The 27,756-nt window shown below is 46.0% G+C and overlaps 2 protein-coding genes across 5 annotated transcripts in view; one reads left to right on the top strand and one right to left on the bottom strand.

Moving 5' to 3' along the window:
* The first annotated feature begins 1,283 nt into the window (after nt 1–1,283).
* Nucleotides 1,284–3,648, top strand: FZD9 (frizzled class receptor 9). Its single transcript, XM_072942106.1, has one exon. The coding sequence runs from the start codon at nt 1,524–1,526 to the stop codon at nt 3,297–3,299; it is 1,776 nt and encodes a 591-aa protein (XP_072798207.1). The 5' UTR covers nt 1,284–1,523; the 3' UTR covers nt 3,300–3,648.
* A 3,801-nt stretch (nt 3,649–7,449) lies between these two features.
* The window catches only part of BAZ1B (bromodomain adjacent to zinc finger domain 1B), a 58,415-nt gene continuing 38,108 nt past the window's right edge, over nt 7,450–27,756 (bottom strand). The window contains exons 12-21 of one of the 4 annotated variants that reach the window (XR_012061264.1): nt 25,286–25,463; nt 23,451–23,633; nt 16,728–16,875; nt 15,518–15,665; nt 13,574–13,686; nt 11,181–11,326; nt 9,924–10,027; nt 9,254–9,624; nt 8,842–8,926; nt 8,603–8,740 (exon numbers count right to left, since the gene is read on the bottom strand). Coding sequence is in view for 3 of the 4 variants with exons in the window: in XM_072943120.1 (XP_072799221.1) it covers nt 9,267–9,624; nt 9,924–10,027; nt 11,181–11,326; nt 13,574–13,686; nt 15,518–15,665; nt 16,728–16,875; nt 23,451–23,633; nt 25,286–25,463 (1,378 nt within the window). In the remaining variant the exon portion in view is untranslated. Of the gene's footprint in view, nt 9,625–9,923; nt 10,028–11,180; nt 11,327–13,573; nt 13,687–15,517; nt 15,666–16,727; nt 16,876–23,450; nt 23,634–25,285; nt 25,464–27,756 lie in introns of all 4 variants that reach the window. The other 3 variants (XM_072943122.1, XM_072943121.1, XM_072943120.1) reach the window with 3 other exon arrangements.

Here is a 27,756-nt window from a genome sequence, read left to right as displayed (position 1 = left end):
GCAGTCTCTAAGGGAGTCCCAGACCAGAACAGGGCCCCTTGGGTGGCCTGCTGGGTGGCACTTAGGTTTCACCCACAGAGCTACCTGGGAACCACATGGGAACCTGGCTGGACGAAGGCAGGAGGGCTAAGGGGATTTGGGACTCCAGGCAGCCCCCAGCAACCCCAGCCCCTCAGAAATACCTTCCCAACCTGGAAGTGGATGGGAGGGGTGGAATGGTGTGGGCAGCTGAGGGATTGCAGTCAGACCTCACTCACTTGTCAGCTGTCACCCGCAGGCTGAGCCACATCCCTAGGACTGCCTTGGTGTTTCCATCTGTACAACGGAAAGGACAGAACTCCCTCCTCCCCACGGTTAGGTGCTGAGCATGGAAGCAGGGGGAGTAATGATCTGGTATCATCCTGGTAACTATCAGGTTTAGGTGAGGAGGGTGCGAGATGAGCTAAAATATTCCATGGGTCTCTTAGTGGGGCGTGGGTGGTGGTGGTTCAGGCAGTTCAGATTCTGGCGATTGGGGCAGCACCAGAGAGCAGCAGGCGTCTTGTGCGGAGAGGAGTTAACCGGGAATACCCTGTACTAAGGATGCTCAGAGGACAGGGAGGGAGAGGGCAATAGGAGATTGAGGGTGTTAAAACCGAGCCCTCTAGCTCTGTGGGAAGCAGTCTTACGAGGTCCCAGAGGTGTCAAGGGGGCACCCTAGACAGCAGAGCCTCCCGCTGATCGAGTGACAGCTCTCCCGAAGCCCACCTGGGAAAGAGCATAACGTTCTTGGATTGCGGAGGAAGAGACAGTGAGGTCAAGTGTTAGGTGTGACGGGTAAGCAGCACGTGAGCAACAAATAAGTTGTTCATTTTTACAGGATTATCTGCCAGTTTTACAGAAAAGGAAACTGATGCTCAGAGCGTAGAGGCAGAGGCTGCACTTGTACTATCACCGAGTAAAAAGCCGAGGCGTCCGACGCCGGGAAGCCTTAGAAATGTTCTCGTCTGGGTAAAAGAGGTGACCCGGTATAGGGGCAGGGAAATCTGGCTGACTGTACGGTTTCAGGGAGAAGTTGGGCAGCAACAAAAGGGGAAGAACCGACTGTGAGGGGGCAGGCGAGGTCGAACCTACACCCAGCCCCGCGGTAGTGCGCCCGCGTGGATGACCTGGCGAGGCAGCGAGACGCGGCGCCTTTAAAACCTGGCCCGGGGTGTGTTCGGAGCGTGGAGGTCCCGCCCCTGGGCGTGCCGCCTGGAGCCCCGCCCCCAGGCTTGTAGCGGCGGCCCCGGGAGGCGGCGCCCGCTCTGGCTCCGCCGGCGCTCCAGTGGCGGCGGCGGTGGCTTCTCCGCCGGCTTGGCGCCTCCTCTCCCTCGGGCGGCTTCCCCGCGCGCTGCCCAGGGCGTCTGGCCGCGCCGGGACACTCGCGGCCCGCTCGGCTATGGCCCGCGCCCCGCGACGTGGCGGGCGGGTGCGAGGGCGCCGGACGGCGCGGCCCGAGTGAGGCGGGGCCGCCCTCCCGCTCTCGGCCGGGGCCGCCCGGGATGGCCGTGCTGCCGCTCCGCCGGGCGCTGCTGCTGTGGCAGCTGCTGGCGGCGGGCGGCGCGGCGCTGGAAATCGGCCGTTTCGACCCGGAGCGCGGGCGCGGGCCGGCGCCTTGCCAGATGATGGAGATCCCCATGTGCCGCGGCATCGGCTACAACCTGACTCGCATGCCCAACCTTCTGGGCCACACGTCTCAGGGCGAGGCAGCCGCCGAGCTGGCTGAGTTCGCGCCGCTCGTGCAGTACGGCTGCCACAGCCACCTGCGCTTCTTCCTATGCTCGCTCTACGCGCCCATGTGCACGGACCAGGTCTCGACGCCCATCCCCGCCTGCCGGCCCATGTGCGAGCAGGCGCGGCTGCGCTGCGCGCCCATCATGGAACAGTTCAACTTCGGCTGGCCGGACTCGCTGGACTGCGCTCGGCTGCCCACGCGCAACGACCCACACGCGCTCTGCATGGAGGCGCCCGAGAATGCCACGGTGGGCCCTGCGGAGCCCCACAAGGGCCTGGGCATGTTGCCCGTGGCGCCGCGGCCCGCGCGGCCCCCCGGCGACGCCGCCCCGGGCTTGGGCGGTGGCGGCACCTGCGAGAACCCGGAGAAGTTCCAGTACGTGGAGAAGAGCCGTTCGTGCGCGCCGCGCTGCGGGTCCGGCGTCGAGGTGTTCTGGTCGCGGCGCGACAAGGACTTCGCGCTCGTCTGGATGGCCGTGTGGTCGGCGCTGTGCTTCTTCTCCACCGCCTTCACCGTGCTCACCTTCCTGCTGGAGCCTCACCGCTTCCAGTACCCCGAGCGCCCCATCATTTTCCTCTCCATGTGCTACAACGTCTACTCGCTAGCGTTCCTCATCCGCGCGGTGGCTGGGGCCCAGAGCGTGGCCTGCGACCAGGAGGCGGGTGCGCTGTACGTGATACAGGAGGGACTGGAGAATACGGGCTGCACCCTCGTCTTCCTGCTGCTCTACTACTTCGGCATGGCCAGCTCGCTGTGGTGGGTGGTGCTGACCCTCACCTGGTTCCTGGCCGCCGGCAAGAAATGGGGCCATGAGGCCATCGAGGCCCATGGCAGCTACTTCCACATGGCGGCCTGGGGCTTGCCAGCCCTCAAGACCATCGTTATCCTTACACTGCGCAAGGTGGCGGGGGATGAGCTCACCGGGCTTTGCTACGTGGCCAGCATGGATGCGGCTGCGCTTACCGGCTTTGTGCTGGTGCCCCTCTCCTGCTACCTGGTGCTGGGCACCAGTTTCCTCCTGACCGGCTTCGTGGCTCTCTTCCACATCCGCAAGATCATGAAGACAGGCGGCACCAACACGGAGAAGCTGGAGAAGCTCATGGTCAAGATTGGAGTCTTCTCCATTCTCTACACGGTTCCCGCCACCTGCGTCATTGTGTGCTACGTCTATGAACGCCTCAACATGGACTTCTGGCGCCTGAGGGCCACAGAGCAGCCGTGCTTGGCGGCCACCACTCCCGGTGGCCGGAGGGACTGCTCACTGCAAGGGGGCTCCGTGCCCACGGTGGCTGTCTTTATGCTCAAAATCTTCATGTCGCTGGTGGTGGGCATCACCAGCGGCGTCTGGGTATGGAGCTCCAAGACTTTCCAGACTTGGCAGAGCCTATGCCACCGCAAGATGGCAGCTGGCCGGGCCCGGGCAAAGGCCTGCCGGGCCTCGGGGGGCTATGGCCGTGGCACCCACTGCCACTATAAGGCCCCCACCGTCGTCTTGCACATGACTAAGACGGACCCTACTCTGGAGAACCCCACACACCTCTAGGGACACAGGCCTGCCTGGGGCGGCTGTTGCCCCCTCCTAGCCCCCCTCCGGAGGAGACAGCTGACTAGCAGCTGCCCAGCTGTCAAGGTCAGGCAAGTGAGTGCAGGGGGGCCCAGGTCCAGGGCGGGTAGACTCTTCAACCCTCACTTGTCAGGACCCAGTGAGGCTCACTCCCCTGTAACCTAGTGCAGGGGTTGGGCCTGGCTGGGTCCCCACAGGGTACTGGGGCAGAGGTAATGTGGAGAGGAGAGGTACAAGGGGGCGTGGTGCAGCAGGGAGTTTATTTAATGATGTAATTTATTGTTGAGTTTCTCTGGAAGCTGTGACTGGAATAAACCCCCGTGTGGCACCGCTGAGTCCTCTCTGGGCTGAGACGGGAAAGGTAGGAGGGGAAGGGCCCTGCAGGAGTCTCCCATGTGAGCAGAGCTGGGGGTGGGTGCTCGGTTCATCCCCTTCCAGCAATCAGGAGGACATCCTGCTGTGAAACAGCTGTGTTTTGCAGGAGTCCCAGATTCTCCTGGAGTGAGTTTTCCCCTCTGGCCTATCTGCTCCGTTTGGCAACCTGCTTGCCTGTCTGAGCCCTGAGTTTCCACTGCCCAAGGTGAGACTGGGCTGCCTGCTGGGATACTCAGGGAATCCCCTGGGATGACACTCCCACCTTTGACCCTGGGGAAACTAGCCTGTATGGGAGCTGTAAGACCTCGCTTTCCTCATGTATGTAAAAAATGAGGGCATCAGCCTGTCTCAAAGGTCCTCCAGATGGACCTGCTCCCACTGTCTCGCTGTGGATCTATTTTGCCGTCCCCTCCCTGGGGCCTGAGGGCTGAGGCTGGACTCTGACTGTCCTCATTGCTTTTGAAGATTACTGATGTAGCCCCTTCACTCCTTGGTCAGAGCACCCACTCACCCCCTCATCCTCTGGGTGAAGGGGCTGGACTATTAGCCAGCATCTTGGTAGTATACTCAGGCATAGAGATATGGAGGATAGTGGGAATCGGGCCCCCAGCCCCTAAAGGGCTGTGGAAAGGTTTGAGGTGCTGAGTGCAGCTGTGAGAAATGGGGCAGGGGCAGGGCTCACCTGAGGCAGCTTGCATATTCGTGTACCGGATTAGGAAAAGGTACTGTGTGTATCTGGTGCCAGGGAAGTGCAGGGCTGCTGGGACCTGTGCCACCTCTGTCCATTGTGAGCTGTGTGTGGCCATCCTGAAGACCCTGTCTCCATCAGCATGGGGGTCAGACCTTGGGGGTCCCATCTTGGCCTCTACTTTGGCCACTGTGAGCATCTTGGTGACTGTCCGTGGGTGCATGTTACATTGTCACTGCCAGGAAGACCCAAGGGTCCAGCCCCACTGCCAGCCAAGGGGAGGTCCAAGGTCAACTACTTCAGTATCAAGAGTAGGGCTGAGCCCCGCCCCACAAACCCAGAGCCCTTAACCCTGCACCAACCACCAATCTCACAGGGACAAGAAACCAAATGGAGATCAAACAGGTGGTGTCAGCTCCCTCAGTGGTTGAGGGGAAGGGGCTGTCCCTCACCACAATTAACAGTACTGATTCCCAGGGGAATTTTGTGATCTTCACACCTTTACTTATGTTTTTCTTGCACATAGAATGTCACCCCCCATCTAAATCCTGCCCTTCTCATAGAGAACACAGGAAGTCCCCACACCACCTTTGACCAGCAAAGCCAAGTGACCGTAACACCTTGAAACCCCCGTGAGGGTCCCTGACTGAGGAACAGAAGGAGTATACAGAAGGTGACAGGGGCTCAAGTTGGGAGTGGGAGGGGCAGTGGCTGCAGATTTGTAGGAGTCAAGCTGAAGCTGCTCAGGGCCTGCTGCTCAAGGGAGGGGCAGCCAGAGTCATGAGAGGATTCCAGAGAAGGGGAAGAGAAAGACAAGTGATGTGCATGGGCCAAGGGTGGAGGGGAGGGCGAATATCAGGAGCAGCACTGGTTCACCCTATTCCTTGCCAGTCAGTGGAGGGGGCAGAGGGTGGCACTTGGCTATGTCCCGATGTCCCACTCAGCGGAGACAAGACTGGCTTCTAGGACAACTGGGATGGGGGCAGGGATGGTTCACACAGGCTGGAAATTAGGAGAGAGGGAGGGATCTCAGTGCTGGAAGATACTACGGAAAAGTCCCCCTCTGGAGGAAAAGGAAGACGGAAACAGTACTGAAGATGTTTCACAGTGGCCCTCCATATGATCCTCCTCTCCCCACTTCACGGACAAGGGAAGCGTTTGAAGGGCTTGACTGGCTCAGGATCACACAGCTAGGGAGACTGTGGCCTCCAGAGCTCCTGTGACCCCCACACCGTGGATTCTGGCAGGGCGTGGGGTGAGTTGGAAGGGTGGTTTTGTCCACAGAAACCTCTCCCCCAACCCTCAAAAAGGAAATTCCACAGCCCAACAGAAATGCCTCAGAAACCAACACCTGCTGGCCTGTGCAGGGTGTACCCCCCGCGCCTTCCCTCGGTGGCCGTGGCAGCCCAGCACATGGCTCCTCAGAGCAGCACATGTGCATGTCCACGCCCACTGAGCCTGTCTGTGAGGGCCAAGCATGAGCTTGTTCTTAAGGGAACTTCTGAGCCCTGAGCTCAGTCAGATCAGTTCCAGGGTAACAATTCAAAGTTCACTGGAGTCAGACTGAGGAGAGGCCCCAGGTGGTCAGTAGCTGCCCTCACCCCCTGCTTAGTTCCACCCCAAAGGAGGATGCTCCAGGGCAGTGAAAAGGCCTGGAGGCCCTGGGCAGGGTTACAGCAGAAGTGGTAACGGAACAGCAACCTTTTCTTCCTACCTGGTTTGAGTATCTCACTCAGCATCCTGCTGAGGGGACCCTGGCTCTCAGGCAAGTTGGAGACATGGTTCCCTAGTGGAAGCAACACCGCCCATGAGTAGCTGCCTTGGAATCCAACCACCACCTCACTGCCACCCCGGACTGTGCCCCCTCCCCAGGAACGGGGTTTGAGGAAAAAGAGGAGTAGGTAGGATGAGGGAGATTGTACCAGAGTAATGATTCAGACCCTTGTCCTCAGAAAAAAAGTTCTCGGCTCCATCTGCAGCAGTCAACCCAGATCAGGTGCTTCCCCCAAGGTCACACCCTGCTAGGGAGGCACGGGCTGGGACAATCAAAAAAGACCAGGATACAGACCCTAGATGAGGTGACAATGCCCCACAGGTACTATCTTAGTGTCATGTAAGAAACCCACCCCAGGACAGGGCTTCACAGATGTGGGCTGGCAGCCCCTAGTCCAGCTGTGCTTGTGGGGAAAATGCTCAGGGGTAACCCAACTCCCTTTCCAGAGCTGGAAGGCTGGTCAAATTCAATCTGACCTTGGGGCAAACCGCTTCCTCCCCAGCAGGGCTGAAAATCCCCAGGGCTCGGTGCAGGCCTGGCTGGAAGCCCATGCTCTCCAAGGCCACAAAGCCAGTCAGTGGCAGAACCCGCACCCAGGGCTTAGGTTTCTCCTCAAATTTCCTCCCATTTTACCTTGTGCTGTCCCCGGTGCAGCTGGTCAGAAGCAGGCGGTTTCACTTCTCAGTAAATGGGATCATGCGGCGGCTCGGCAGAATCCTGGGATTCCACAGGCGGGCTGTCGCCCTGCGGTGACCTACTCCAATCAACCACTCTGACTTTATAAAATAAACTCCCAGCATAAAAAATAAATGAAGGCATGAATAAACAAGACTGGCTATGCGGTAGGATTGTTGAAGCTCAGTACATGGGAATTTGTTTTGTATGTTTGAAATTTTCCTTGAAAAGAAAAGTGTTTTAAAATGTCAGGAGTTACCCCAAAGTTAAGTCCTAAAGGACTACACAAATTCCCATGTGAAGCCTTAAAAAATACTTCCTCCTAATTCCTAGAAGTTTCTAATGAAATCTGGGGAGGGGGGCTGAGACAGAGACAAGGCCAGGAGAAGCTTGGAGGTCTTGGCTTCAGTTACCCAGGGCACCAGAAATTTCTCCTGGAAGCAAAGAAATGCAGTAGATGGATCTGACCTGTGCTTAAAAAGACTAAGCCAGAGGTCCTCTTGAGCCTGAAGAACTGGTTCCAAGAGGCCATGGGAAAACAGTGCTTGGGGCTGCACTGTCTGCTACCACCTCCAACAGCACAAAGAAAAATTCACCAGAATTGTTTCTTCTTTATAAACACAAGTACATAATGTTTATTTGAAATTCCAATTTATTACAAGTTTACCCTTTAATGGGGCCCTTCCTCCGTAAAGACAGTTTAAAAAAACAACAAACAACTCAGGTATCACTGAAGTGGGAACACGGAATTCTCACTGTTAACAAGAACAGACTGGCTCTAGGGTAAAAGGCAGGGAAGGTGCTGGCAGATGGGACTGTGAAATGGTAACGTCAGTGCTAACCCCAAGCCTGCGGGAGCCAGGACGGTAAACCTATCCAGCAGTCCCTGGAGCAAATCCCAAGGAGGCAAGGAGGATGGGGAGACAGGGACCACAGCTTGGAAGTTTCACTTTAAGAGGCTTTATTCTCAGGTTCTGTGAGCTGCAATCCCCTTGGTGGATTTCTTTTCCCTTAAGTAAGGTACAGAAGAGCTTAGGTGCTCCAAATTTCCAAATTCAAAGTTTATAGAAAAGAAAATTAAACCCTGTTTTGCTTTTTTTATCAAAATCTGCCATAAACAGGAAAGAAGACTACAAAGTTTTCCCTAAACATAACTACTAACTAGACTCGCTGTGGGATGGGGCCGCTGCGCCCCTCCTCCTGCCCTCCATTCCCCATCCCTCCCCCCAACACAGAGCACTGAGATTCTGGAACTCTGAGGCCAGAACAGCATGGCAGGGGCAGCTGCAGGTCGGGGCGGCGGAAACGGCCACCAGGGCAGGCAGAGGGACCATCCTGACCAGGTTCCACTGCCTGCCCTGATGAGCTCCAACCCAACTTCTCTGAAGGAGAGAGGATGGGCTGAGATGCGGTAAAGTAAAGCAAACACGTTATCATATAAATTGTACTGTACATGTGCCAAAGCAAGATGACAAATATTTTTACAAGATGTTCTTTATACAATATCACTGCTGAAACAAGCAACCATTAATAACTAGAAAAGTCAATTTAAAAAAAAAAAAGTTAAACATTTAAATTCTTCCTGCTTTTCTTCTGCTCCCGTAAGAGCTTGTCTGGTATGTGGGTGGGCTAGGCTCCAACACCCCTCTGGCCAGACCCATCAAAGTAAAGGTTATATGCACGGTTACAAGCAGGGCTCCAGTCTCTGAGTGAAGTGCCTTAGGTTTTTTTGAGGGGGTGAGGTGGGGGCGGGAGCAGGGAGGGAGCTGTCAGAAAGAAGGGTAAGGGTATTCAGGAATGGCTGCAGAACATGTCCCTTTACTCTGCCAAGATCAACTCAACAGACCACAACTGTTTCATGATGCTGGTGAATACAGAATTCTGTATGGCACTCACTGATACCGTCACCTAAGAGGGAGGGAGAGACAGAGCACGGGCTTAAAGAAACAAGACTGTGTATAAATATAGGTTAAAAAAATCGACACCACCTTCCCAGTTGGCCTGATTACCATTCATCCTTCTACGTAATACAGTAATCCCTCCCCTGGAGACCAGAGGGCTTGGCACTGTTGTGGTGGCCAAAGTGGGAGGGACCTTAGGAAAAAAGAAAGAAAAGGAACTGGGTTTACAAGAAAAGCCATACCCTTGGACTCTTCCAGAAAACTCTCAGAAAGGGGGTTTAAGGCCATCTACCCCCACAGTATTTCTGGGCAAAGACCACCAACCCAGTATGAGGCTCTCCAAAGTGCTCTGCTCGATTGAGGCCCATGGAGAGTTTGGGAAACAGGGCCCGAGCCTGGGATGAAGGCATTCCTGGGCTCCCAGGGACCTCCTCCCTTCCGCATTCTCCAGCTTCCTCTCTCATCTCCCTCCCACCCTCCCTGCTCTCTCCCTCGATTCCCCCAGCCTCAGCTCCCTTACCAGCCCTGCCTCTCTACTTCTTCTGTCTTCGTCCCCTGGACTGTCCAATGGGCTCTGGCTCACTGTCCCCTTCATCTTCAGCAAGCCGATCAGGAAACTTCTTGCGTTTCCTACGGACATATGGGTGGCCAGGAAGGTGTTTATGCAACAGAGCCACCAGACACTGTTCTGTCTTCACCATGCAGTTTAGCACATGGCTGCCTCGGCAGTTGTAAAGCTCAGCGTTGGTAAACACTTGCTTCATGTCAATAAGAAACTCCTGCACAGAGCGGTAGCTCCCACAGGAACACTTGTTCTGCATTGTCTGGAAGTCCATGGGATGGGAGATCACATCATAGTAGTCCTCAGCTTCGTCTCTGGTCACAGGCTCCCTTAGAGAAGAACCAAATGGAGAGATTAGCACAGCCCTGAATCCAATGGACAGACACTGTTACCAAACCACCAGCCCCAGAATGCCCATCCTGCTGAGATCAGCCAACCAGCAGGCAGAGTAGATGTGTTCACCTTGTACTCAGAGCTGTCTCTGACAGTTTGGGAAGCTAATTTCCCTGCCACTGAGATGTGTCCTGAGGGAAGGGATCAGGGTAGTTCCTAGGGGTTCAGCTTGGTATGCCCTCCACCAGCTGCAAGGTTAGCCCTACTCCTCTGTGCCTGCGGCCACGAAGCCCACCTGAAGGGCCAGCTGAAGCGGTACTTCACTATCTTGTGGAGGATCTCTTCACACTTCTGCAACTCCAGGCTCTGCCTCCGGGAGCTCCGCTTGGTCTGAAGCACCTGGCCCCAAAGAAAGAAGACATGTTATTGCAGGTCCAAGAGAAAAAGAATGGACAGGGCAGAAAACATGTATATCTGCTTTAAAAAAAAAGAAAAAGTTCAACCATTTTCTTGGATGAGAGACGGTCAAAATCATCTGACTTCCAGTCAGGAAGTGTTCTCAGCCAGGGGGCATCAGCCCACCTGCCTCCTCCCTGGTGGACAGTGATCAAAGCAGCAGAGGCAGGCTGCAGCTGCTGAACTACAGTGGTCCTGCTAGAGGTCAGCTAGACAGGGCCACTGTCAATAGCACGCTAGCTCTCTGAGAGCAGATGGACCTGGGATTATGGTAACACCATGGATGAGTATAAACAAGCAACTGCAGAAAGCCAGGCGGGTTATGGGGACCACCAGCAGCCAATTTTGTGGGGCTGGGATGTCTGAGGGAAAAAAAAGCAAGAGGTACAATTCCCTTCTTGGGGTCCTGCCCGCAGGCCTGTGGGAGCTAAGTGGCTAAAGAGAAAGGAGCAGGGCCTTCCTTCCAGGGGCAGTAACAGGCTGTAACTCACAGCAGGAGGAGCAGAGTTGAGGGGTCAGGGCCAGGCAAGCAGGAGATGCTCTGAATGCCCTCCGGGCTCTCTAATGGCTTACTTTATGACCCCAGCCCACTCCTGCTCCAACTTGATCTGTCAAAACAACCAAGTTTTCAAGAGCCTCTTTTCGTTCTTCAAAGCTCAAGTGAAATCTAAATCAAAACCACTAAAATTACATTGGCTGAGGAGCAGAGGGGAGGGTAATGTCCCTCCCGTGACAACTGTCGGCGAAAGACCCAAGAGTAAGTGAGGCTCCAACATTGCTGACATTCCCACAACAGAGACCCAGCCCCTCTGAGCCACGGGAGACACATGGAGACTATTTTAAAATCCTTAACAAGTCGTAGGCTGCCTGTTAACGAGAGGAGACGCTTGCAGGCTGCAGCAGGGATGCCGGACATAGCCGTTCCTGGAGGGCCTGCCGCCTCGTTTGCCTCCAGGCCCACCCATCTGCCCCATCAGCCTCCAAAGTCAGGGAGGAGGGAGCAGGGGGAGGCTCCACCTGTCGCCTGATGAGTTCCCAGGACTGGAGTTGGGGGTACGGAACAAATGCTGGAGGGCGGATGGGAAGTAATTCTCACCAGCTCATCAACCTCGGCATCTTCCACAGGTGGTGCCTTGGGCCGGGACCTCCTGGCAGGATGCGGCTTCTTACCTGGTCGTCGGGCTGGCCTTGCTGCAGGGGGGATGACACCCTGCTTACTCCGGATAGTTTTTCGAGGTCTCACTGAAACAAAAAATATGCGTTCAGAGCAGAACTGAGGCTGAAGGCAGCATGCCCACGAAAAGGGCGATACTCTGGACGAGCAAAGCGATGACTTCCTTTGGTCAGGGGTGCACTTGCCTAGCTCACAGGAACACTAGGCTGCAGTAGCAGAGGAAGAATGGCTACCTTTCATCATCTCCCAGAGACCTTTTAAGAGTCTCTTCAGAAGGCCAGTTCCTTCAGTACGCCCACCCTCTGTCCCCACCCTGTTCAGTTACTCCCAGGAATGAGGAGTCAACTGTAAACTGACTCACTTGGGAGGAAAGGCCATCTGCTGATGCGTCTGCTGGGATTCCCACAGCCCAAGCTCAGCCTGAGAATGTATGTACTTACATGTGAGATGGAATTTGAGTGTGGAATAGATCCTGTTTCATAATCCCCAGTTATCCTACACTCACCACCACAATCTTTTCAGAGAAAAGCTGATACTTATGTGTACTCTTCCTCACTGAATCTAATTTAAGGCTAGCCCCAGTCCTGCTTTCTTGTATTTCTGAAAACCACAGACAGTAGGCCAGGCCACTTCCACAGGAGCCCAGAATCCCCCAAGAGAGAATAAAGACTACAAGGCACCCAAGACTGTCTGTATCTCAGGTTTACTACAGGTGCTCAGCGTCAGACAAACCAGTATTTCTCAATACGTCCTCAATGCTCCACAAGGATTAGCTCAAAGCTTCTCCCCGAAGCAAATTTTCCCCCAGAAAGGGGGGATGGGCATTTGGACAGAGATGGGGGTATGCAGAAGCAATGATACAGAGAATCAATACCCAATGTTGTTATAGTCTACTTCTGGACCATGAATGCCCCTTCACTGACTATTTTAGGTTCTTTAAGTTCAAGACCAGGCTAGGAAGAGAGTAAGAAGATGGGATGCCAAGGATGAAAGGCAGGCTGCTAGGGGCAGCCAGCAGTCCAGGGCCTTGAGTTGTACTAGGGAACCACGTCACTGGTGGACTAAAAGGCAGAGTAGACAAAAGGCTCTGAAGTACCAGATACTTCCTAGATCCTTTTGGTAGACAAGGCCCCAGAAACCTGGAGAGGAAAACAATTCCTTGGAAAGAGAGCAGTAACTTGAAAGTGGAAAGCAACCACTACTTGGGAAATAAACAAAATCAGTACGCCACTATATACAGAATCTGTTCCTAGACAACCATGCATCCAAATCACAACTCTCTGGCAGTACTCAGTGGTCCTGCAGGGTTAACAGGTTACTTGTCTCCTTACCCTGGATACCTATAAAAAAAATTCATGGCATGTGAACAAAGGGAGCCCTGTGGGAATGAGAGAAATGTAGGTGCCCCAAATTAAAATCTGTGGGATCAGGGAAGACAGGAGCAGGAGTACAAGCCCAAAGCCCTCTGGTCTGGGGAGCGCCAGTGCAGTGGGCCTGGGCACGCCAAACACCCTCTCTCTCCTTATACCAAACACAACTGGTCAGAGTTATGATCTTGGGAACTGTACTTCTCTTCAAAAGCTCATCAAAATCTTCAACTGTGGTTTCTTTTCTATTAACCTACAAAGAAGGGTATATTTTGCAAAAAGGGAGGCTGTTAAAAGGCTAGACTGCAGGACTTAACATTTAACCATTAAAATGACACGACTCTCAAAGCTTCAGGAAAAATGAACATGAGAGATTATGTCTACAAGGCGAGCATAAATGAGGAGGCCTTTTTTCCCTGCTGCTGTCTAGTGAGAAACATAGCTGAACTTTCCCGACACCACCACCTAAACCGTGGGAAAAAGTCTCTTTTCAAACTAGCAAATCTACAGCCCTGCACACTACAGGGAAGAGAAAATCACTGTAACCAGAGAAAAAATAACTTCTGTAAAAGCAACACTGCACCAGAAGCCACAAGAACTGTTAGAGATGGCAATGGGCCTAGATCTTTGTTACCCCACACTGAGGGCTTCAAAACCAGCAGACTTGCCATTAACATACCTGAGGCCTCGAATTCCACTAGACCTTAGACCAAGTGGATCTGCCATAGTTTGATGTTGAAACCAAGCCACCCAACCTCCTACTAGGAAGGTAGTTAACTGGCATCTTGAAAACGCATTTAAAACATGGCAGCAGAGTCACCCCACAGCCACAGCATGGGAAAAGGAAGACGGCAGGATGGCAACAGCAGGTGTCTGCTGCTGACCCAGTCTTTCCAAGTCAGCTCAGAAGACTGTGATGCCAACTGTGAAAGTCAAGGGAATACTTACATCGCAAACCAGCCACCTCATAGTCCTCCTCCTCCTCCTCCTCCTCTTCTTCTTCCTCTTCATCGCTCTCATCACCTTCGCTGTCCTCAGAGGCAGACTCTTCAGTGTAATTCCTGTATGGGGGGGAGGGGAATACTTGTAGAGAACATGGATCTAGGCCGAAGCAGCCCTAAGAAAGGTGAAGTTCCACCTAAATCTTGGCAACTTTTTCCTTTCCACAGACTTCACCGATCTGATGATTCAGGGAGGGAACCTGAATCTAGGCCAGGACACAGGAAGCAGAATGAAAACCTGAGTGTCAACAGCATGCCTCCTCCAATAGCCCCAAACGCTTTGGATAAGATACCAATGGCAACAAAAACCAAAACCAAAATGCAACCTCACCCCTCAACCCACAAAATAATACAGAACTCTATTCCTTTTGTCTCACAAAAACCAGCCAGATAATGTAACATTTCAGGTATTAAAGGCTGTCCCCAACTCTGGGGTGGACTGAAAGGATAAACAGCCCAGACAGGTGTTACTCCACCTTCATGGCCCCCTTCCAGGAGCTGAAACAGCTTGCAAATGACCATAACATCAAAGCACTGGTAATCCCAGCTCAGAACAGCTGGTCCAAAGCCCCACCATTTCAGAGCAGCATGCTTCATCTCTCTAAGTGTAGCTGGAGTGGAGTGAGAAATAACCGAGTAATGCTGTTAGGTAGGCTCAGGATCAAACAGCTCTGCCCTTTCAGAGACAGACCAAGCCAGAGTGCCCATAAGTTGCTCTTTTATAACCTCATATTTCAATGTGGAAAACAATGGTATTAGCTTGGCAAATAGTAGGTGTCTCCTCTTTACAAGGCCCTGTGTTTCACCTTACTGGGATTAGGGTGAAAAACAAAGCACCACCTCTACTCTCTGGGCACTAACAATCTTATGGGAAGACAGTGTGCATAAAACTAACTACAAAGGCAAGATGTATCAAAATAATGTTTTAGAGAAATCTGAGTTGGAACATAGAGAAGAAACAATTAACCCTAAGGATGTAAGGACGTTTTTAAAAAGCAGTGAAATTTTAGGTAGGCGGTGGACAGTTTCCTCAGGTGGGAGTTCTAGGGACAGGGAACATTCCCAGCCGGGAGAAAGCACAAGAGGCAAGGATGCACAATGAACAGTCTATAACAAACACAAACATGGGAATGAGGGCTCATAAATACTCACGCTAGTATTGTATATGAGTCTTAAAAGTTAGGCTTAGGGAGTTTGGACTTTATTCTAGAGACAATGGGAAGACCGAAGTTTTTTTAACAGAACAGTGACAAAAGCAGATCTTTGTCTTAAATAAACCATTCTGGTATCACCACAAAAGCTAGATGGATAGGAGAGGGGGATGGTCTGAGATAAGGAGTTGACAAGCCACTGAAGGAGCCTAGAAGAGAGAAGTAAGAGGGCTGAATGACAGCAGGAGACTGATTCATAAGACATCTAGACATGGAATTGATAACATCTGGCAAATGAACGAATATGGAGATGAGGGAGAGGAAGATGTCCAAGCTGACATCAAAGTTCTAATCATGATAAGGAAGGAAAACAGTAGGTATGGGTAAGGAAGGTAGTGAGTTTTCAGGATTTTTAGCAGTAGTTAGTTGCAGAAGTCATCACAAATTAAGAAGTGGGCAAGGTGGAAGCAGATGACAGAGAGATATTTGTTGTTATTTGATAAGAAGGTATGGTCAAGAAGATACAAAACACTGCTGGTAACAAAAACTAGAAATGTCGACATTAAGCTAAAATAAAATCAGAGCCCTCTGAGCTCCCACTGTAATACCTTAAACAACTGGGTTCTATACTCAAAAGATGAACTTTATAGCTCCTCAGCATTATTCAGTTTGAGTAGCTGAAGCTTAAGTATAACGGCTATTTAATTAATGTATTTGCTTTTAAAAGAAGAAACTCTCACCTGCCACGGGAGTTGCGCCTGGCAGTAGCAGGCTGGCAGGCTGGGCACTGCCACTCACCATCTGGTACTTCATAGAGGGCGGGCCTCAGACAAAACAGGTGGAAGGCTTTATTACACTCGTCACACAAGATCAGCTTGTCATCCTCACCTGCAAGAAGAGAAACTTACACAGCACTGTCAGGAGCACGGCCACAGCCCTGAAAGAGCTGCATAGCCTGAACACTGTGGAGGAACAACAGTGCAGCGCCACCTCATTTTTTAAAATGCAGTCATCTTCTGAAAAGAGATGTAGCACAAACTAGACTATAGGTAATTTAGGGTTCAGGTCTTCTAACTTATATACCAAAAATCTACCCAGGGCTAGAAGACAGTTAACATTTACTAGGAGGTAGCAAAAATCAAGTGCTAGCAGGAAATTCTGCTGCTCCTCTCCCACTAAGAAATGAATCCCCCATGAAGTGTTACATTTTCTGCCCTTCCTCTTCCTTCCTGACCCTTCAAATGCTTCCAAACTCATATCTGATATGGTTCTCTTAAACCATTCGGTTTCCCCACCTTTGAAAATAAACCAAATCAATTTAAATGATTACCCCCAATCCAACCTTTATTCTACATCAGTTTTTAGAGCAACTCAATGATTTTATGTAGGTCTTTTCATCCGTGGAAATCAAATCCTAACCTAAGTCACAAGATAGCTTTAGCCACTGAGAAGTCAATCACTGAGGGGCTTTTAGCCATCAAGTTCCTTTTATATATAATGGGGCTTTGAAAACTCTCAGTATTAAACAGTTCCAAATGCTTTGCTCTGTAGGAGTCAATGCTAGAAGGTCCAAACCCAAGTATTCTTCACAATGTACAAATACTGCCCTCTACCGGTAGCACCCATCTTACTTCATGGTGACTAAAATTCAGAGATAATGAAATAGATGTAAAAGTTTAGGTTAACTAATTTTGTCCCCTGTAGAAAATTTAAGGATTGGACAGATCAACTGCTCACGTTCTACTCAAAATTGAGAAACAAAGGGCACACTTTGATTTGCTGGCATGTGATTTAAAACACTAGCATTTTATAGACCTTTAAGAGCAGGTAAAATCTGTTCCATCACATTTAAAAGCTGTGTACACAGAGTTCTTCAGGAGACAGAAGATCTTGGAAATGGTAGTCCTAGGGCCTGATACACTCAGATAAGCAACTCTGATTTAAATATACCTTTCTTTCGACAAACTTTGCATCTAGCATTTTCTGCTGACATGTCCCATTTGATACAGGCATCAAGCATCCCAAGCAGAACATGCATTCTGGAAAAAGTCTGAGCTTCACGGATTGCTGTCTTCCATTTTTCCAGAGCAGATGCGACCTAGAGAGACCAAACAAGGCCAGCATTACTATCATGACCTCAAGTCATGAAATGTGGGTTATTCATATAATACTGACAGAAAGTATACACTGAGAGAGGACAAGGAATAGGTAAAGGTAAGAAGGAATCCTTAGTACATTTACCCCTTAGAACTCCTCCAGTCTAACCTATTTATCTTACGGAAGAAATCAAGGCTCTGAAGGGTGGAAAAAACTCGCCAAAGGTCACACAAAGAATTCAAGGGCAGGGTGGGGGTGGAGAATGACTGGAGACAGATCTCTTCTACTAAAGATTCAGTATCATTTAAAAGCAGGACCACTTGAACTGTGTAAATGCTAGCATGCAACAATGTCATGTAGCTAATAAAATTTTGGTCAACAAGATTATCAGTTACTGCACAAATATATACCATGATCCCAGACTATAGGGCCTAGAAATGGTAAACAGTACCTATAAAGTATTCTACAATTCTTAAAAGTATTAAGTACTGACACAAAATACTCCTCTTGACTTTATCACCAGCTTTTAACTTAAGTGACAAATGTAAAGTTCCAGGGGGGTTGGCCTCATTTCATTCTGGGCAGTTACTCTCAGCATAACTTGCACTGCCTCCTCCCATAATCAGAAAATGCAAATTAATTTAGAATTAGTAAAGCAAAACAGGATGGAGGAAAAATACAACTGGGAATTTCCAACCCTCTCTCTATAAAATATGCATTCTGAGGAGGAAGAAAAATGCCATTTTAAGACAATTCATTTATTTGTTTCGCTGTTTTATTAGTCAAAAGGCAGATTGGGGGGGGGATGTTTTCAAAGCACTTTTTGCCCCAACAATTAGGTAAGCATCCATGTCGACAACTGAGTTGGACAAGGTAAAGCCTAGGCAACCCACCGGAAGCTGAGACTGGGTTGTCTTACTATCATCCATCTTGTGCAGGTCACATGCTTAACTCGGTCATGACGGAACTCAAGTTAAGTCAGCAATGCCGGCTACTTTTACAACTTGGCTAGCTCTAGCTAACTGACAACACCCCTGCTGGATTTCACTGCCCTGTCTTAGGCAAAAAGGTCTATTTTAAGTAACTGACTTCCTCCCATAGGAAAGGCCTGTTATCCTGGAAGGCCACAGGCTTTAGAAGAGAGCTGCCAAGGGACAAAGACAGTTGAACTACTGAAGCTAGGGTGTGAGGGTTGAGGGAAGGGAACAAAGGCTGTCCTTTCTCTTTCCTAAAGAAACAGAGAATCTTTGAGAGCCTTGTGTGTATAAATTTACGAATAATACGGTAAGTAATATAAACACCCCCAAAAATCGATTTAAAAAGCCACTTAAGTTCTAGTGGAAACTGACTCATTCCTTACTCCAACCTCTAGTGCAGATATTTCAACATCTGCCTTCAAAATATAACACAATTTTCTCTCATAGAGCTCCTCAGTAGGATGTGAGGTCCGCATCACAGCTGCCTCACTGGTCTTCTCCCCCTGATGTAATGGAGAGCTGACACTTGGTAACACAGATTGTCTTACTGTAATAACAACCAAAATCTCTTCAATGGAATATAAATTTGAGAATTTTAGGTTCAGTTCCTAGAAGAGTGTTACTGAGAACAGGCGAGGAATGGCTAAAACAGGCTCTGCTGTCCTCTAGTGGACAATCAGATGCATACACGTATTCAAAAAAGCCATCAGTATACAGCACTGCTTTCTACTTAATTTTCTATGAATTATAAAATTTGAGCACTCAGCACACGTAGCCTCATTAAAATAAAAAAGCGAAGAGATCTTGAAAATAAACTCACTTGACTTCATTTTTAAAAGATTTATTGAGAAATAATTTACATATAACAAATTTCCCTTGTAAAGTGTTCAGTCAATGGTTTTTCATCTATTTGCAGAGTTGTGCGACTACCAATATAATCCTAATTTTAGAAACTTTCATTACCCAAAAAAGAAACCTTGTACCTATTAGAAGTCATTCCTCACATTCCCTACCCTAACTCACCACTTCCCCAGCCTTAGGCAACCACAATCTACCTCTGGTTTATAGATCTTCCTATTCTGATATTTCATGTAACATACGGCCTTTTGTGACTGGCTGCTTCTACTGAGCACAGTTGCTTCCTAGATTCATCCACAATGTAGCACGGAACAGTACTTCATTTCACTTTAACTGCTGAGTAATATCCATTTTTTTAATCCATGCACTGGATTGTTTCCATTTTTTGGCTATTCTGTAATAGTGTTATGAATGTTTGTGCACATTTGTATAACGTTCATTTATTATTTTTCGTGAAAGGTTTCCCCAAGGTCTCAAAAAGCAATTTAGGGCCAGGCTTCCCTTCAAGTCTCCAGATCCCCAATCGAATGCTCTTAGCATTAAACATACTGGATAATCATTAGCATCCTGTTTTACCTACTGAGTTACCCATCAAGACCAGCCTAGTCACCAATCAGCCTCTAATTTTGAGGGCAAAAACAGTATGCCGTCAAGATTTAAAAGAACACCTTAGTCTCCTGCCATTGCACAAAATTCCAAACAGTCCAGCACGTTAAAAACAACAACCACCCCACCATATTCAAGACTGTTTTAAAAATGGATAAAGTAGCAACAAGATAAAATTCTGACATTCAACACTGGCAGCCTCAAGTAAATGTCTTACAGTACTGCTGGGAAGCTAGACACACTATTTTGATGAAAAATTCAAATTCTTTGGCACATTTAAAGGAAGTTGGGCCCTACAAGTGGTAGAAGTGGATATAACAAAATTAAGGAGAAGCTGGCTTAGGTGCAAGTCACCATGAATCAATCCCTTTACCTAATAGTAAAAAGGCAATGTATCTTGGTAAGGATATAATGAGACTTCAGACCATATTCTTTCATAAAAGAACATTTAAAATGGAAAAATAGATAATAGGGTTGTTAGGACAAATGCATTCAAAGTAAACACAGAGCCTAACAGAACCTAGGATTTTGCCAAATTATACAACGTCTTTCTCATTTAATGCAACATTAAATATAAGAAATAACTGACTTACAAAAAGGGATTTGACAGATAATCTATGTTTATAAATAAGGAAACCAAAGCACAGATTAGAGACTGATATTAGCTCATGCAACAACCTACTGCCAGCTGAAAAAACCCTGGCCCATGCTAAGTGGAAACCTTCAAAGCAAAGGACAGTGGAAAATTTCAGAGCTGTGGCAAAGTTGACCTTTGATGGGGAACTGCAGGGCATAATGCCATTTTAATGGAGAACATTGCTGAACTACTTAGTACGCAACCTAATTGATTTTCCAAGAAACTCTTCCATGTTTTCCGTTTGTGTACTATGTGTCTGGGCCCCAAGGTTAAACCTGCAAAGTGCTCATATTTTCCTCCCCAGTCAAGCTAAGGATCGTCTCATATGACAAGCTAACAAGAGGTTACTTCACTGTGGGGTTGAGTACTAAAAAAGAACTTAATGAGAATTCTATAGCTACTAGTTGTCAATGAGAAGAAAATGTTACTGGTAAAGAAATGGCAAGGAACAGTCACATCAATGAGACGCTTCAGTATAGCACGAGGTTAAAAACAAAACCCATGAAGTACTGTGCAAGGCTGAAAATTATGCCTAATGAAAAGAGATTTAGCAAAGGGGACTATTTACTATCTAACATCTTAGATTTCATCTAAAAAGTTACCTGGATGCTTTATTCCAGTAAGGTAATGACACGTGTGTGAAGTCTCTGAATCTATGCCATGAATTAATAGTTAAACCATTATTGAACTGAGTTTTAGTTTAGTTTTCTGCTCTGCTTACCTCTTACCCAAAATGATCTTTCTTGTATCACATATCACCCTTGGCCTCAGGAAGAAACTTAGGGGGAACGTGGCAACTGTGCACAAATATCTAAGGAGCTTTACTCATTCTGTATAAACTCAAAAGGCAAAACAAGGACCAGCCGTCAATGATGAGAAGGCCAATTTCAGCTCAGTCTAACAAACCCTATGCCTCCCATCCACAATGTGATTAATTCCTACTTGCTCTTCAAAATTCAGCTGATGTGTTCTCTCCTCTGGGAAGGTCTAAGCTGCCCCAGGCATCCCTCACTCACCATACGTGTCACAGTACTATAACCATCTCTCACACTCAGACTGAGTTCCTTGAGGGCAAGGACATCTGCCTTCTACTTATCACCAAAACCTACAGACTCTGCACAATGACTGGCACAGGCAAGCCTTTACCGGATGTTTGTGAAAGAAAGGAATGAAGGGAGGGAAGGAGGGGAGGAGAGAGAAGTCAAAAACAAGGGAAAGTATTCCACTGGGTAATTGCTGGAACCGCTCCCTTAGTGCAGTGTTTTCAAATTCTTTTCTTCAAAAGTAATCTTAAGCAGAAATCTAATCCTCAAAACAGGAAAAAAAAATGGAGCTGCTAATTATTCTAATAAAGAAAAAAAAAGAGAGAGACAATATAATGTTCATCAGTAAGGAAGCAAGATGTTAAAAAAAATTAATCGTATCAGGCAGATCTACATGGACTGACAGGGAGAGGGGACAGATGCCCAGTATACGCTGATAAGTGAAACACTGTAGAATATTATGCAGAAGGTTCCATTCAAAATCCAACAAAATTATTTTTGTATGTATATAGAAAACACATCAAACTATTAAAGAGTGATATCCTTGGGGAGTGAAACTAAGAATTGTTTCATATTCTCCCCACTACCTCTCACATCTGCTTTACTTAAAATGAGCTACTTTTAATTAAAAAAAGAGAAAATTGGAATTTGACACAACATTGTAAAATGATTATAAATCAATAAAAAATGTTAAAAAAAAGAAAATTGGACATACACATACAAAAAATTTGGGCCCTTACCTTATCCTATACACAAAAATTAACTCAAAATAGATCAAAGATCTAAACGTAAAAGCTAAAACTATAAAGTTTATAGAAGATACTACAGGGGGAAAGCTTCATAACATTGGTTTTGTCAATTATTTCTTGGATGTGACACCAAAGGCAGAGGCAACAACAGAAAAAATAGATAAACTGAACTTCATCAAAATTTAAAACTTTTGTGCATCAAAAGACACTATTAACAGAATGAAAAAGCAGCTCACAGAATGGGAAGCTGCATTTGAGAAACATACATCTGATAAAGGATTAATATCCAGAACACGTAAGGAACTCACACATCTCCCTACCCCCCCCCACAAAAAACCAAAAAGCAAACAACAAAAAAAAGAGTAGCCAAAGGACTCAAAAAGACATCTTCCCAAAGAAGATAGACAAGTAGCCAATAAACATATGAAAAGATGTTCAACATCACTAATCTTAGGGAAATGTAAATCTAAAACATGAGATATCACTTCATACTCACTAGGATGGCTACTATAAAAGAAGAGAACATTACAAGGATGTGGAGAAGGTGGAACCCGTGTGCACTGCTGACGGAAATGTAAAATGATGCAGCTGCTATGCATTATGGCAGTTCCTCAAAAAATTAAACAGAATTACTATGTGACCCAGCAGTTTTACTCCTGGGTATACACCCAAAAAAATTCAAAGTAGGGACCAGAACAGATATTTGTGACCCATGTTCACAGCAGCATTACTGGATGTAAGGCTAATCTGACTATGATATCTGTCATCTTGCTGACAGCCAGAACTGATCGCTGATCTGACTAAGTGGATCTCCTCTTCCACCCTCACCACTCCCATGTGCATCCCATCCCTCCCGAAGCTTCAAGCTCAGTCACAGTGGACAACATTCTCTGATAGAGGAAGACCACTCTTCAGTCAGGGAACACAAGTAGTTGCATTCCTCTGTTAGAACCTCCAAACAAGCACTCAATATCCAGGGCAGCATTATTTACAATAGCCAAAATGTGGAAGTGACCCAAGTGTCCATCAATGGACCAACAAACAAATTGTGGTATATACACACAATGGGTATTATTCAGTCTTAAAAAGGAAGGAAATTCTAGCACATGCTACAACATAGATGATTTTGAAGACATTATGCTAAGTTAAGTCAACAAAGGAACAAATACTCTATGATTCTATTTATATGAGGTACCCATAGTCAAATGCACAGAGATAGAAAGAAAACAATGGTTGCCAGGGATTGAAGGGAGGATGAAATGAGTAGTTTAGTGTTTAACGGGCATAGCTTCAGTTTGGGGAGATGAAAAAATTCTGGAGATTGATGGTGGTAACAGCTGCAGAACAATGTACATACACTTAGTGACATAGACTCATACATGTGAAAATGGCTATATTGTTTACTATATATATTTTACAATTTTTAAAAATTTAAAAACATCACCATCGTTTAAAGAAAGGAATCAGCTCGGGGAGGAGATAGGGGTGGCGGGAGGGGACACTCTGACCCATTATCCAGCTCTGCAGACAGGGCTATGCTTCACAGATGAGTTTGAAAAGTACAACATTTACAGAAAGTGATAAGGATGGAATCCTGGCTGAGGAACAGTGCTTACAGTAGCTAAAAAGGATAGTCAGACTATTTTAAAACCAGATCACACACTTCCACACAGTCACAAAACTACATCTTCATTTGTTCTCCGTACCTTTGCTTCCTCTGCCATTTTTTTCTCTTCATCCACCTCTTCAGTCTTTGCTGAATCTTCGCTCTGGAGTTTTCTTCTCTTTTGCTTGGGAGCCATGAAGCCTTGGAGAAATTTCTTTATGACACTGGCCTGAAGGGCAATCACACACTCCCCAAAATCCTTCAGTTTCTCTAATGAGATGACCTACAGAAAATGATTTAAAAATCAGATTGAGTGAAAGGCCAAGAGAAAGATGAAACCAGATTAACCTCGATTAAATTCAAATCAACCTAGACCCAAAAGGGTCACATAATATTAACCTGACTGGGTTCTTCAGTTCAATGGATGGCTTACACACTTAACAGTAGCCAGCTACTTGGATTTCCCTGATGAAGGGATCCATGGGATGCTGAAACTTGTTCTGCTTAAGGAAGTTGCAGACCCATCATTCACTCAGTGACTGAGTGCCTACTATGTGCAAATGGCTATCTCAAGGCAAAGAAAAACTGAGAAGGAAAATTAAAATTAGCAGCCCACTGACTTACAAACTATAAACCAGGTAATAACATTTTACATACTTGATCTCATCTAAGCCTCACTTTATTTTATGGATGAGGAAACAGAAGCTTAATCACTTTGATCCAAATCATGCTCCTGAAGATTGAAACTACCTTCTTGGTCACACAACACATGCTAATTTGAAAATACCATATTGTAACTACAAAAAGAAACAAAGAATGAGAATAACCCAGTGTTAATAAGCAAGGTGTGGGCCTGGATTTTGTACAAAGCAAATAACTGATAAATATTTGCTAAATTAAAAAGAAAAAGTAAATGTAATATTTGAAACTGCAAAATCCTTTGGGATGAATAATTCCAAAAAAAAATCATTACGCACAATAAAGATGTTCAGATCCTTTTTCTCAGGAAATGTACCAACAATTCATAACCAAACTAATTAAAAAGAAAAAAGTTGCATATGTAAGATGCATACATAATTTGCTAATTCTAACAGCAAAGAAACAAATACAAAAGTCTGATTGATAGTACAAAATTTATCATATCAACTCCATGGATTATTATGTAACCTAAAGTGATACAAAGACTAAAAGAAATGGAAAGTATTTGTAAGTGAGGGGGGGTGCAACTGCTCATAAAAATCACACAACTATTAACACACTGCTATAATACATGAATAATTTGAGAAGACCCACAAATATTAATCTGTTTAGAGTTATGTGGACTTTATTATTTAAAACCAATAAAAAATATTTTACAGTAATAATTGATGGTTAGTATTCTCCAATCTTTTCTCCAGCTTTGATATCCAAACTTATCTAATGTGGGACATGAGAGCTCTTGAACTATTTCACCTAAACTACTTAAAGGTCCTTCTGAGCAGTTAAATGACAGGACTATAAATGGGTCTTGAAATGTACTCATTTAACAGCATGAGTGTTACCCAACACAAGCATAACTCTTACTGAACTAATCAGGTGTAGAGAATGAACAAAAGCAGGCTCCACAAACGTTTCATACCTTAAAGCACAGGCATCGTCGGGATATGTTAAACATTACATGACATAAGACTCCAAAACTAGTTTTCATTCAACTTAATAGAAAATCTCTTTTTGAACAAAGGTTCTAAACCAATGATTAGCTCTTTCTAGATGGCAGCAGATGATGACTAAGGAAAAGGATCATACGGACAAAAAGAGTTTTGGGTTTCACATGTCTTTCAAGAAACAAATGATTTCCAGGCTCATCTAGGGACATCAAGAACACTATCAGGGAACAATTCAAATTGAGTTTCCATAAGTAACAGAATTCAAACAGTGTTTTCTTTATGTTCTCACCCGAGCTTCAAATTCTGATGTTTCTTCCACATAACCAAGTCCTCCCTTTTGTAACCTTGTTGCAACTTCAATGAGATCACTACGAAGAAAGTTTAGAAGCTCCTGGTTGCCATCACAAGACTTTAGACCCAAATTTGGCTTCCGGGCCAGATGAATAGAATGAATAATGTCCTGGTACCTAGAAAAGTTGGGATGAAGGGGAGGGGGAATAAAGGAACTTTAAAAAATGGTCTATAAATTTCAACTTACTTGAATGACATGTTTTATTTCCAGAAGATTTATTTAGATCCTTTCGTCTTTCCTTGTTTTTTCAATAGTCTCATGTTTCTTGCACAAAATTTCAAATTTCTTATTCTTGATTCATAAACATACTTACTTTGTTCGTATATGATAATTCTAGTATCTGAAGTGTATTGTTTTACCTAACTCTCATTCATGGTACTTGGTTTGTGTTTTGCGTTGTTTTTCTTTTTTTTTTACTTTTTTAACTGTGAATTTCTTGGAATTTAATCTGTGGACATTCTGAGGTCTAGTTTGAAGTTATGCCGCTCTAGAGAGAATGTGCATTTGCTTATGTTAGCTGCCAGGAATTGCTACCAACCCAAGACAATTTTAAATCATCTGCCTGGAATTCTTCACAACACAGAAAAAACATGAATCTGACCTGAAACCTACACAAGGACCCTCACTCTCACAATGAAGATTAACCCTTTGTGGTTACAGTCACAGAAACGCTAATAAGATTCTCTACCCTGGAGGGGCCATAAGCTTCACTATTGGCTTTTTTTTTTTTTTTGGATACATTCATTTTTATTATTGAAGTACACTCTTGGCTTCTTAAGTCAACATAAAAACTAAAGCTCAAGATCATCAAAGTTGAATACTAAGTTCCCTTTTCATTCTTAATAACAAGGAGTTTTAATATTATTTTCCTCTGAATACAACTTCACTGTGTCCTCCTGGTTTTCTTATCAAGGATCCTGCTTTCATTGCCTTCTAAATACCACATAATTTCCCTTTTATTTTCTTCTTTGATCTAAGTGTTACCTAGAAATATATTTAACTTCCTATCAATTAAGAGCTGTTTGGTCATTGTTGAAGAATTTAGTTCTAATTTTATTGCAATCTGATCAGAGAATATATTCTGAAACTCTAGTACTTTTTTAACTTGTTGAGCTAAGTGTATGATCAATTTTTATTGGATATAACAAAAAGCATTTCTTTGTTTCTCACTGGCCTGATACACTCTGTAAAAATTATTTTAACTGAGCTATGACTGGGTATACACCCTTTAATTTATATCCCTCATCATTTTACATCTTTTCTTAAAAAGAGTATACATATTTTTGTTTAATAAAATTAAACCTCAAATGGTTCATGACACATTATCCTATTCCCTTGGCCACCCTCAGAGGAACTCAAATAATCACCAACCAGAAAACACAAAAATAAATTGGGGTGGATTCACAAATATCACACAGATTCATGGAACAGTAATATAGAAAGGAATATGACAAAGTTCAGTCATAAAAAAACATAGATGGCTTTTCAGTAAAATAATGCTGAGTAAAGAGCAGTAAGCCTCAAAGACTACAAACTGCCTGATAGTCTTTAAAAAGATCAAAACCAAGCAAAACAAGATTTTTTTCCCCCTAATGTCCAACAAAACCAAAGAAAAATGTGTAAATTTTGTTTTTAATTGTGAAAATCTCTAACTTTTCAATGAAAGGATTTGATCTGTTCACACTGAGTGAAGGAACAAGTCCTTTCAATCCAACACATGTGCCTATCAAATACTTTAACCAAACAGAAGGAATATCCCAGAACTGTATTCCTTTGTGGTTCTGTGTACTGACATTTTCTCTTGCCTTTCTTAATCTGCCTCGTCGTATCTATATTAAGATACCACAATTCTGAATACAATTTTAATTCATTTACACGTTAGGCAGTGGACTAAAACCAATGAAGTACCCATCATCACACACAAAAGTCTGGCAAAATTGCAAAGTATGTACTGAACAGTATTTTCTTTCTCTCTTCAATTAAACTTGAATTCAAGCATGTAGTCAGATATTTAAGGTGGCCTTAAGCCAAAATCTGTCCTGGCTTTGATAGAAACAATGGCTAGAACAGGAAGGACACTAGCAAATCTGTACAGCATTGATACTGATGCCAATTTTGTAGACACTTTCGTTTTGTTTTGTTTTTTTGAGTTCTAATCCACATAACATTAAACTCACCATTTTAAAGCATATACTTTCAGTGGTTTTCATGTTGTAGAATCATCAAAACTACCTAATTCCAAAACATTTTCACCGCATCGTTAAAAAAAAAACCCATACCTATTAGCAGTCACTCCCAGTTCTCCCCATCCCCAATCCCCTGGTAACTACTAATCTATTTTCTAACTATAAACTTGCCTACCAGAGATGTCTCATATAAACGAAATTATACACGTGGCCTTTTATGTC

The sequence above is a fragment of the Vicugna pacos genome, chromosome 18 (genome assembly GCF_048564905.1).
Source record: "Vicugna pacos chromosome 18, VicPac4, whole genome shotgun sequence".
In the NCBI taxonomy this organism is placed as follows: Eukaryota; Metazoa; Chordata; class Mammalia; order Artiodactyla; family Camelidae; genus Vicugna; species Vicugna pacos.
Note: the sequence above shows the minus strand (reverse complement) of the source record. Positions and strands in the feature narration are given on the sequence as shown.

What these genes read in the sequence shown, in the direction of transcription:
- FZD9 (XM_072942106.1), top strand. Translation starts at nt 1,524, where the DNA reads ATGGCCGTGCTGCCGCTCCGCCGGGCGCTGCTGCTGTGGCAGCTGCTG.